The sequence below is a fragment of the Erpetoichthys calabaricus genome, chromosome 1 (genome assembly GCF_900747795.2).
Source record: "Erpetoichthys calabaricus chromosome 1, fErpCal1.3, whole genome shotgun sequence".
Taxonomy (NCBI): domain Eukaryota; kingdom Metazoa; phylum Chordata; class Cladistia; order Polypteriformes; family Polypteridae; genus Erpetoichthys; species Erpetoichthys calabaricus.
In genome coordinates this window covers 103,282,696-103,294,758 of record NC_041394.2, presented here as the reverse complement: position 1 = coordinate 103,294,758, position 12,063 = coordinate 103,282,696, and the positions used below count along the sequence as shown (strand labels likewise).

The window sequence follows — 12,063 nt, the reverse complement described above, 5'->3', positions numbered from 1 at the left end:
TAATGAAAACGAACTTTTAAATTAAAGCAAAATATGAAAATAGAAGAAACGGAATCCTAATTTCTGTAAACCCCAAAAATACACATATACTCATACATTAATACTGGACTCTTGTACCCCAATTTTAATAGCAGAAGATGAACTGTATTATTATAACAATGTCTTTAATATTGTCCTACCTGATAAGTCGTTACTGAAAGTTTTACTTTAATTAGCAAAATGTCTATAAAGTATTATTTTAACTTTAAACCAGTGAAGTTAAAAAGGATATGTGTTTTCCTGTAGGTGTTTGATTTCTCCTTGTCTGATGAAGAGATGAAAGCTATTGAAGGACTGAATAAAAACATACGCTATGTGGAGCTTTTAATGTAAGTATGTAGAAGTCAAAATGAAATAAATGTATTTTCTGAAAATGTGATATACAGTCATATGAAAAAGTTTGGGAACCCCTCTCAACCTGCATAATAATTTACTCTACTTTCAACAAAAAAAGTTAACAGTGGAATGTCTTTCATTTCCTAGGAACATCTGAGTACTGGGGTGTTTTCCGAACAAAGATTTTTAGTGAAGCAGCATTTAGTTGTATGAAATTAAATCAAATGTGAAAAACTGGCTGTGCAAAAATTTGGGTCCCCTTGTAATTTTTCTGATTAGAATGCATGTAACTGCTCAATACTGATTACTTGCAACACCAAATTGGTTGGATTAGCTCGTTAACCCTTGAACTTTATAGACAGGTGTGTCCAATCATGAGAAAAGGTATTTAAGGTGGTCAATTGCAAGTTGTGCTTCCCTTTGACTCTCCTCTGAAGAGTGACAGCATGGGATCCTCAAAGCAACTCTCAAAAGATCTGAAAACAAAGATTGTTCAGTATCATGGTTTAGGGCAGCGTTTCTCAACCTTTAAGTATTTGCGACCTGAGTTTTCATAAACAGTTTTAATTGCGCCCCCCTAATGTTTTTTTGAAACCCTAATGAAATTTATTCCTATATTTTTTGCTGCTGATACACTGCTACAAGTTTAAAATTTTCCTACGAATAGCGAAATTACGATTAAAGTCGAGTGTCGGATGAATTCAACCCAATATAAACAAAATCAGTACGATGTTCAAGCATCGTTCACAAAGTTGAAGTTACGCAGGGGTTGGATATTCCAACAAGACAATGACACCAAAACACAATTTGAAATCTACAAAGGCATTCATGCAGAGGGAGAAGTACAATGTTCTGGAATGGCCGTCACAGTCCTTTGACTTGAATATCATCGACAATCTATGGGATGATTTGAAACAGGCTGTCCGTGCTCGGCTGCCATCAAATTTAATTGAACTGGAGAGATTTTGTATGGAAGAATTGTCAAAAATACCTCCATCCAGAATCCAGACACCCATCAAAGGCTATAGGAGACGTCTAGAGGCTGTTATATTTGCAAAAGGAGGCTCAACTAACTGCGGTGGGTTGGCACCCTGCCCAGGATTGGTTCCTGCCTTGTGCCCTGTGTTGGCTGGGATTGGCTCCAGCAGACCCCCGTGACCCTGTGTTCGGATTCAGCGGGTTGGAAAATGGATGGATGGATGGATGGCTCAACTAAGTATTAATGTAATATATCTGTTGGGGTGCCCAAATTTATGCACCTTTCTAATTTTGTTATGATGCATATTGCATATTTCCTGTTAATCCAATAAACTTAATGTCACTGCTGAAATACTACTGTTTCCATAAGGCATGTCATATATTAAAAGGAAGTTGCTACTTTGAAAGCTCAGCCAATGATAAACAAAAATCCAAATAATTAAGAGGGGTTCCTAAACCTTTTCCATATGACTGTATACTGAATTTACAATAGGAAGAAAATGATAACATATAGATGAAGTCGTTGACATAAATGACTACAATCAGAGAATTTTGTTTATTTTGTACAGCTCCTTCAAAATTTTCAGACTGACTAGCTATTCATGTCTGTTCAAGGATTTGTGCTTCATTTTGTCACTCATCTTCAACACACCACCAGCTTTACTACTATACTTATGTACAACAGAAGCATAGCAAAGAGTTAAAATACTAAAACCTAAAATGCATCATAGCCTTTTTTGAACACAGAAACATGGACATTTTTATGAGCTACAACGCTGAAGTATTACACAATGTTTCCTCTACCAGGGCTATGGAGTCAGTACACAAAACCTTCACACCTTCAGCTCTGACTCCTCAACTTCTAGTACCTCCAACTACTCTATTTGTAATTAGACTACTATATTTACTGTGCTATGATGATTGAAAGCACACAATATACAAGATACAAAGCATTTCATCACTGTCAGCTTCTTTTCAGCACTCTAACCTGTTAAACTTCAAATTTAAAGGCTGTAGCAATGTGTTGTGGCTTACAAATTTTAAATTTAGGACAAAGCCTACAGTGAAAAATTAAGAAGCCAAATTTTTATGAACAGTCTAGGAGAAAAAATAGTTTAATTCAATTAGTATATGTGAAACTGGACATTTTAACATATTGTATTACAATTTACATTGAGCCATAGTTGGTGTCGGTACACTTTTACTGATTCTGACACCTTGGCCTTTAGCCCTACAATTGAAATTAGTGGTAGAAAACATTGTGGCATCCAATCCTGAAAATATTCAATTAATAGTAATTGCTGTTAGTTTTCAAATGGGACATACTGCCACCAATTAGTCTATGGCGTTTGTTTACTTACTTTTGTGCACTGCTCCTATTCTGACATTCTTTACATTTTCCAAAACTATCCTAGTCTATAGCGCATTATTCACTTAAAATCAGTGTGAAAACTCAAAAACAACTGTGTGATTAGTTACACACTGAAGTTCACCAGTGACTGAGGAGTGGCAGTTTTGAAGAAACGGACGTCTTTAAATATGAAATGCCTTTTTTCTACAACACAAGCTGTTTTGTGACACACATCTGACACTGTGTTTATGCAAAACGTGGACCACTAACCCACACAGCTTGGCCCCACTGCTTGGCTAAAGACAAATGCATTCTAACAATTCTCACTGCCTTTCAATAACTTAATTTATTGTACAAAGGAAACAACACTGCTGTGACCTCCTGAGCATTATTACCAGTTACAAAATGCACACATTGCAGAACATTCAGGAGCCTTCAAGGACTTGGCTAACTGTTTTGAAAGTTGGAGCATTTTTAACTTTGGCTAACTTCAGTCAGATCACATTTTTGTATATAAAATATTTTTGTAACAATGAGTTATATTAAAAATAAAGGAATAAAATGTAATTGCAAGTATTATCAGAATGTTTAAAATACATATTTTAACAACAATATGTTAAATTACATAATTCAAAACTGAGCAAAACATAATAGGTTTTTCAGCTTTGAATGTGGTGGAAAATTGCCTCTATTCACTATATGTTTTCGGACCTATAAAGATATGTAGTGACTCTTTTCTTTTCCCCTCGCAAGGGCCCAATGTGATTAAAAACATTCTATTTAAGAAATGAATGGATGCCTTTTTTATGAGTATGACTATTTCAGAATGTGATTCAATATAAAATGTGTATGCTTTTAGTACACATGACTTTAGTGAATTTGCGATTCAATTTAAAATGTGTGAATGTCTTTTTTGTGGCTGTGCTTTTATTGCAATTCAAAAAAAATTTCCATGTACAGTATTCCATTTTTATTTTAAAAAGATGTAAATAAATATCTCTGTGATTAGGAGTGTGTATTAACTTTGGTAATCCAGTATACCTTATAAAATTCTTCTTACAGTATGGCTTTCATTTTATGCGTATGGTACCAATTACTGGAAAACTAAGCACATAAAAGGAAATGGGAGATGTGATTTTATGATGGTGTGATAGCATCTATAGAGTAATGTTTTATGTATAGGCTTTATATGAGTGTCATGTTTCATAATTTTTATTTTCTTTTTCAACTTTCACCTAATTTTATTAACTTTCCTTTAAATATACAGTACTGTGGAAAAATCTTAGGCACTTGCGAAAAAATGGTGTTAACTGGTGAATACCTTCAAAAGTAATGCGATAAATAGATTTTATTAGTCAATAAAATGCCTAGAAGCTGCAGTAAACAGAAAAAAATATTTTAAAAAATATATTTTGTTGCGACCACCCTTTGCCTTAAAAACAGCAGCAATTCCCTTAGGCTCACTTGCATGCATTTTCTGAAGGTACTCATCTGGTCGGTTGTTCTGCCTCTTGGAAAATTTCCCACAGCTCCACTGCAGTACTTTGGCTGACTTACTTTCTTCTGTCTCTGCAAATAATTCAAGACTGGCTTGAAGATGTTGAGATCAGGGCTCTGTGGGGGCCATACCATCTGTTGCTGGATTTCCTTTCCCTATTTTCACTCAAGACAGTTTTATACGAATTTGGCTGTGTGTCTGGGGTCATTGTCATGTAGAATGAAGCTGGGACAACTCTTTGATGATACTGCATGATGTAGAATTATCTGCCTGTACTTCTCAGCAGTGAAGCCCCTCAATTTTGATCATATGACTAACTCCGTTTATAGAAAAACCTGCAAAGAACCTCCAAAGCGTTTCACTGTTTCCTGCAGACATTAATCCATGTACTGTTCTCCAATCCATTGGGAAACAAAATGCCTTATGTTAAAGTTAAGAAATTTCATATTTTGACTCATCAGTCCAAACCACCTTCTGCCATTTCTCTGCACCCCTGTCCTTGTGTTTTCATGCATAGGTGAGAATTTTGGCTTTATTTCCACCTCGAAACAATGGATTTTCATTACAACTCTTCCTTAAACACCACTTCAGATAAGACTTCTCTGGACTGTAGATGGGTGTACCAGAGTCCTAGTAGTTTCTGTCAGTTCTTGGCCGATGGTGGTGCTGAACATCTTCTGATTTTGAAGGGAAGTAAGCTTGATGTATCCGTCATTTGCTGCACTCAGTTGTCATGGCCAACCACTGTGCTTCCAGTTCTCATCAATGCCCATTTGTTTGTGCTTCCGCAGTAGAGCTTTCACAGCCCATCTGGAAGCACCTGTCTCTTACAAAATTTCTGCTTGGGACAGACCTTGATGATACAGGATGACCACCTTATTTATTGTGCCAGATGTGATGGTTAAACCACTACATCTACTGTAACCTCAACTTGCCCAGTTTTATCTCCTCTACACAGTTGCTTCTCTTTCAGTTAATCACTGGTTCAGCCTACACATTATGTCATTGATCATTAGAATCTGTTTGTCATATCTGAATAATCAAGCCCTGGGCTTTGTAGGTGAAGATTTCATATTTCGCAATTGTAAAGTGCTTTATTAGTATGTTAGCGTCTTTCCTCGAGTACATTCAGATATTATTGTATTGTTTCACTTTTTGCAAAGAAATGTCTAGAACTCTAAAATAAGCTATTTTCTATTGGCATGCTAATCCAGAAGACATTAAGTAACCATCTATGACAAATATTTCTGTGAGCTATCTAAAGTGCCTAAGACATTTGTACAGTACTTTATTTTTGTGGTGTTTGAACACATTTGACCTCTGGATCTCTGGTGCTTTTACATTAATTTTTTGTCAATGTTTGTTTTATATTTTTGCATCTTATTACATTATTATGTAGGAGGGAAAATATACCTAAAAATTACAATACATTTAACATTTTATGCAAAAAAACTCATATAGTTAGATGGCTAACTCTTCCATTTCCATAGCCCACTACGGTGAACTAGAAAAAGTCACAACCCTCACAAACTCCAAATCTCTAAGTCCTATTTGGTACAGCATTGACAAATTAAGTGTAAACTAAAATGAAAACTATGCTATGAAAAAAATGTTCAAATAATAAAAAAAGTCATCTTCTTTGACTATCATGGTGGGTTATGTGGACATCTTGTCCAGGGTTCCTGCTTTACTCCAGATGCTGCCATGATAGGTTCCTGGTTTGATCATCATGATCAAACATAACTTAAAATGCATAGATCTTCTCCTTTCTAATTAAAACCTATTTTATATTTACAACAAGGGCAGCATGGCAGTACAGTGACTAATGCTGTTGAGTTTGATACTGGATTTTGACACTCTCTCAGTGTTCTTCTAGATCTGTTCTCTTTTTCTATATGGTAAAATGTGTTGCTAAGTGTGCATGTGTTTGCAATTGGGTATATTTCTATCCAAAATGGGTCCCTGCTTTACACATATTCCTGGGACAGGCTACATCTTCCTGCAACCTGTAACGGATAAAATCAAGTCTAAAAATGGATGTGTGGAAGTATAAACTATCTGTGAGAGAAATGCAAGGTTATTAAATCAGCTGTAACCAACACTCCAGCCAAAGCATCAACACAACCTGCTAAAGTGATGATAACTTATCTTTATAACAGTTAGGGATTACAAGTGTTTTCTTGACTATTACATTTGCTAATTAAAATTTGAATTTAATGGATTATTCAGAAGCCTCAGAGCAACCTGACTGCATAAGCCAAGTCAGTGAACCTCTCAGAATCAATAGAGCTACCTGAAAATACTCTTCAGAACACAGCTTTCAAAAGCCACACTAGAAATAACAGCAATTTACTCAGTTAGTCTATCAGACGCACCAGAGAATATGTCAACTTGGTAAGGTTTATTTTGCTGATTGAAATGTTGGCATTTTACCATTACCACATTGCCCTTTGTTCGTTTTCCTTTTAAGGTTCAATTACATCTGTGCTCATTAAATATTCTGCTGTAGCCGACGTTATCAATGATCAGTGTACATTGTTAAAATTTCTTTCTTTATTCTTTCAATCCATAGGTGGAAGGATCACCCGGAATATCCATTTAATGAAGAATTCTAACAGCTTCTTCTTATACAAGGCTTTTGAAAACAGAAAAAATTTTTATTGTCCATGTCCATGATAAGTAAAGTACAACATAAAAGATGCAGTGCATTAATGTTATGCTCTGTATACATGTATGATACTTTTATCATATCAACAATGTACAAAGGACGCTAGTCAGCTTCATAAAGATTTTGTTCACAGCACATCATTAGAGAGCAGAATACTGTGAATGTGGTAATATCTCACTGTCATACAGCCATTTATTACATTTTCTGAACCTGTATACACTATGCATTTATACTTCATTTTTAATCTTAGAACACATTTTTAAGTTTAAATTATCTTGACAAAATGCCTTTCCATATTTCTTGATTTAGAAGTGTGACATCATTATGCCTCTGCCTACTGTGCAGCCTTATAATTTAATGTAAATATCAGAAAACAATAAGCCCTTTTAACCCATAAACATTACATATGTAGACATTTTAGTAATGATTATTCTCCATTAAATAGCCAAGTTTAGTTAAGTACTCTGTCACCTACATTCACTTTAAAATAAGCAAGTGCAAAAACTGCAATATCTAAATAGAACATGCTTATTGTACAGACTCAAGTCAGCAAATAATAAAAAGCAAGCAACTCAATTGAATTAGAAGAATAATTTCATTTATATAGTGCTTTTCTAACCTTCTCAGATGTGTAGGACAGAACATTGTTGAATATTTTCTTGGAAAATCAATTAAAAGCAGAAAAACTGACAATTTCTTGTGCTGTCATTTTTCAAATTCTGTTTTATTTTTAAAGTGCTCATTATTTTTTACCCCATATCTGGTGCCATTTTCTTGTGATTAGATGAGCTGGCATCCCACTTAATGCTAGGAAGAGCTCTGGCTCCACCTGTGGCACAGGACTGTAATACTGAATAAAGAAAATGAGTTTCTATTACTAATTTGTGTTTAAAAAGCTTTGTAAATGAATGTTAAGTTGTTGAGGGTCACATCAATTTTAAATATTTGGTTTTATAAATATGAATCCCTATAATAGAAAATTTTGATTCAGAAAATTGATGGGCAGAATAATATTAATTGGCAATATTAAAACATTCACCCTAAATGGAAGACCAATGCCAGTCCTCCATTCGAAAGCACAGTCATGTCAGCTGTGGGGCAGGGTATCTGAGACAGTGCTGCACTGGCTGCAGATCCTCAGATCAGTGAACAGCTGAACAAGAGCAATGCCAATTTTAACTAAAATGCCGCTAGTCTCGATCTAGTTTTATGTTTTTTCTCGGTTTATCTGTGTGATTGCTCATTAACGTCTCGCCCCCTCTCAATTAATGACGTGTAAACTACACATTCATCTCAATTTAAAGGAACAGGGAATACATATGTCAACATGTAAACTTAATAAACTTTATTGCAATTGTTAAGTTACATTAGATTGGCTGTTATTATTATAAACGTTAATACTTTGAGCATATGAAAATGCCCAGAAATCTCTACAAGGATAGCAAATATGCGGGGATGAACAAGTTAGTATTGTCAAATCTGAAGCACAAGGTGCAGGAGCTGTCAGTGTGGTTCTCCAGGAACAATCGCTCACTCAACACACACACACACACGACAATTAAAACCAAACCTACCTTCCTCAATGAAAGCTTGCCCCCGTAGAATGTTGCTGTCCATCCTTCAAAATTCATCTTTGATTAAGACATGCCAGTGTTTCTGAATGTTCGCAAGATGTCGGGCACAAAGTACAGTGCCTGCATAATGACGCCCCTGAATGTGTGCCATGCACGTGTTTACTTGGACTGGGTGGGTAAGGCGCCTTTCAGGCCGCGTTTTTAAAACTGCCAGCGTATTCAGGGAATCGTACGAGATGAGCGAAACAGCACCGTGTCGGTTTGTATTCAATTTCACAGCTGCCAATAGCAATAGCCAGTTAGCAGCAGTCAATTGAAATATATTTGGGTCAAACAAACGGTGATGAATTCATGAGTGTGTCTTCTTTTTAATGCCTGTTCGGTCCGCTTCAATCGATTTTAGGTTAATCATTTTTATTTTTTCCAAAAATAAGTTGATATATTTATTATTTTGCCAGTCATTCCGACGTTGTGCTGTATCGTGAGCCCTGTATGGCAAATATGGAAGGTATGTGGATTAAGCGTATCCACTGCGGCAAAAACAGACCCTGCTTCAAGCAGCAGTACGTGACGCAGCACGCCGGGCCTGAATGGTAACAACACGCTGTACCTCACTACAAAAAACACTTTTTTCATTGACCGAGTGCATACTTTTACTGGCGCAGAAGGCGATTTTACTTTTTAATAAATAACAAGTCCATAATCTTTAAGAGGAAAAGTTCATTTATACATGTTACTCCTTGGTCTTCATTTTCTCCTCCTTTCTTTTTCTCTTAAACTAAAAGAACGAGTACAAAACGTAATATGTTCATAGGCAAGGCCGGTGTGTGGGGTGATGCTACGAGGCAGTCGGCTCAATCACCACTTTGGTCTGAGTGGTATTTTCATGCATTCACTGAAAATATCAGTTTCTCTTCCCTTCTGGTGGGCAAAAATCTTGAAATTTTTTTTTGAACAACTCTCAGAAACACTGAAATATTTTTGAAGAAAAAAAAAAACCCACAAATATTATGTGGTTCAGCCATTATAAAAGAAGTGTGCTAGGTCTGTACGTTTTTTTTTCTTCTGCAATGACCTTTCACCCCAATCCCCAGGGTGTGCCACTCTCTAGTGCCATGATTAGGGAGTATAACAACCTTACATTGAAAGCAGAACATACAGTAGCATAGATCTGAATTTCACCATGGGATTAATCAAGTTTATCGAATTTAATGAAATGTATAACAAACCAAATTCTACATGCGAGATAAATTTACAAAGGTTTATGTAAATAAAGAAAATAATATGTAATGCATCTTAAAGAACAAATTACAATACCCATTTATTACACTTCTCCCACTAACAAGTTTTTAAAAAATTTGTTGAAGAAAAACAGAACATCCTCCAAGAGCAATTTCCAGCATGATGGAGCACTGTGCCATAAGGCAAAAGTGCTAACTAAATGGCTCAGGGAACAAAACATCGAAATTTTGGGACCCAGGCCAGGAAACTCCCCAGACCTTAAGCTCATTGAGAACTTGTGGTCAATCCTCAAGAGCCTGGTGGACAAACAAAAACTCAAAACTCCAAGCATTGATTATGCAAGAATGGGCTGCCATCAGTCAGGATTTGGCCCAGAAATTGATTGCCAGCATGTCAGTGTGAATTTCAGAGGTCTTGAAAAAGAAGGGCCACCACTGCAAATATTGACTCTTTGCATAAACTTAATGTAATTGTCAATAAAAGCCTTTGAAATTTATTAAAATGCTTGTAATTATACTTCAATATACAATTGAAACATCTGACAAAAAGATCTAAAAAACAAAGCAGCAAACTTTGTGAAACCCAATTCTTGTGTCATTCTCAAATCTTTTGGCCATGACTATACAGTGGTCAATTCATTTTAACATGATGATATGCCTGTTTGCCATCTTGATATAAAGTCAAAAATGTACACAGGACGTTAAGGGATGAAGAATAATGTAATATACAATTATTTTAAACCAAATTATCACAATGGAAGACAAGTGCCTATGTGTTCTGCTAATTGGTGAGATTTTCATACATTCTTACATAATGTGACAGAATATTGGTAATTTGTAAAGCCTAAACATTTATTACTTTTGTCAGTCATTACACTGGTCAATAATACCCTTAAAAGTACTTAAAAAGTTGGATTTATTGTGCACAGCAAATTAAACAAGGTTAAAAATGTTTGCATGATGCAACATTCAGGTGTGTTCAGGGGGCAATATGTGTGTTTTTAGTTACTTCTTCAAAGAATCAGTTTTTACATTTTTGTTTATTAAAAACATTTTAAGTCGGACATACTCAACAATATAGTGCAATTACTGTACGTGTTAGTGGACAACAATAAAACACAATTTTAGGGAAAGGCCTGGAATGGCAAATGCAAGCAACAGAGAGGGACAGAGCAGCTCCCAGTTACTGTTACACTTCCAGGGTTTGAATTTTGGCAAGGGTTGGTGGGCACCCAACACTTAAAAATCTTGCATGATTTAACTTAATAAAACAGGATAAATCTGCTATGATTTCAAGATTGAAAAGGGCTTTCATTATTGCCTCTTAAATTATACTATTGCCTTCATTAAATTAAAAAGATGTGATTTGTGCGTGCTTTGAGAGCAGAATGTTGTAAGCAATCAACTGTCAGTTAAGTGAGTTTAGTGAGACAGAGAGACGAGATTATTCCCACGAATGCAATGCAGTCTCCAGTTAGAGTATGAATAACTTCTATACTTTTAGATAATTATAGAAGGACAAGCAAGAGCAAAGTCTGAGCACTTAGGTGAAGCAATTTGAAAATAACACAACATGGGCTATTTTATGGGAATTTGGAATTAATCATTTTTTATCAGGTTTGATTTCACAAAAGGTAGCCCTAAGGTTGGGACAAATCTTAAAAAAGGAGGTAAATATTTAAAACATTAAAAATATGTGGTGTGTGATGCTCAAAATTTGAGTTGATTTGACTTGCTCATTAAACATTACCCTTCTTTAAGTGTTTATTAACCAGTTAATGTTTCCTCCATGTAGTCATTCATCCATTTTCCAACTTATGCAATTCTGGGTCAAGGGAGAGCCGATGCCTATCACTGGAAAATTAGGCTGTTAGACCAGCACACACATCCATATTAAGCCAATTCAGGGGTGCCAATCAACCTAACATACACATCTTTAAAATGCAAGAAGATGACAGAGTACCTGAAGCACAATCCCTGTAGACACTGAAAGAACATGCAAACTCCACATAGGCAGTACCTTGGCTTGGATTCAAACCCCAGCCACTGGAGCTGTGAAGCAGTATCACTAACCACCACACCACCCATTTTTCTTATCACAACATTTACAGCAGAACAATGATGAATTTAGTCAACATATGTTCAGTTTCTTGTTTTCTCATTCTGCACAGAGAAGCACATGAGAGGCTTGCCCACAATATTTATTTATAGTCTTTTTTTTTATGCCTCACAGACTCCATTGGTCAAATCACACAGAAAACCTTACTGAATGAAAATATGAATTTCATTAAGGTAAAAGACAATTAAAAATAAAAGTTTCACATAGTAACTAACATAAAACATCAATAAAACCAAAGATAAAATATATATTTTCTTTA

General features: G+C 35.5%; 1 protein-coding gene across 1 annotated transcript in view; it reads left to right on the top strand.

Annotated features, from left to right (window-relative positions):
• LOC114654146 (aldo-keto reductase family 1 member D1-like) overlaps positions 1–7,751 on the top strand; it is a 71,031-nt gene extending 63,280 nt beyond the window's left edge. The window contains exons 8-9 of the mRNA XM_028804562.2: positions 286–368; positions 6,775–7,751. Coding sequence (XP_028660395.1) covers positions 286–368; positions 6,775–6,817 — 126 coding nt within the window. The 3' untranslated portion in view covers positions 6,818–7,751. The remainder of the gene's footprint in view (positions 1–285; positions 369–6,774) is intronic.
• Positions 7,752–12,063: the final 4,312 nt, after the last annotated feature.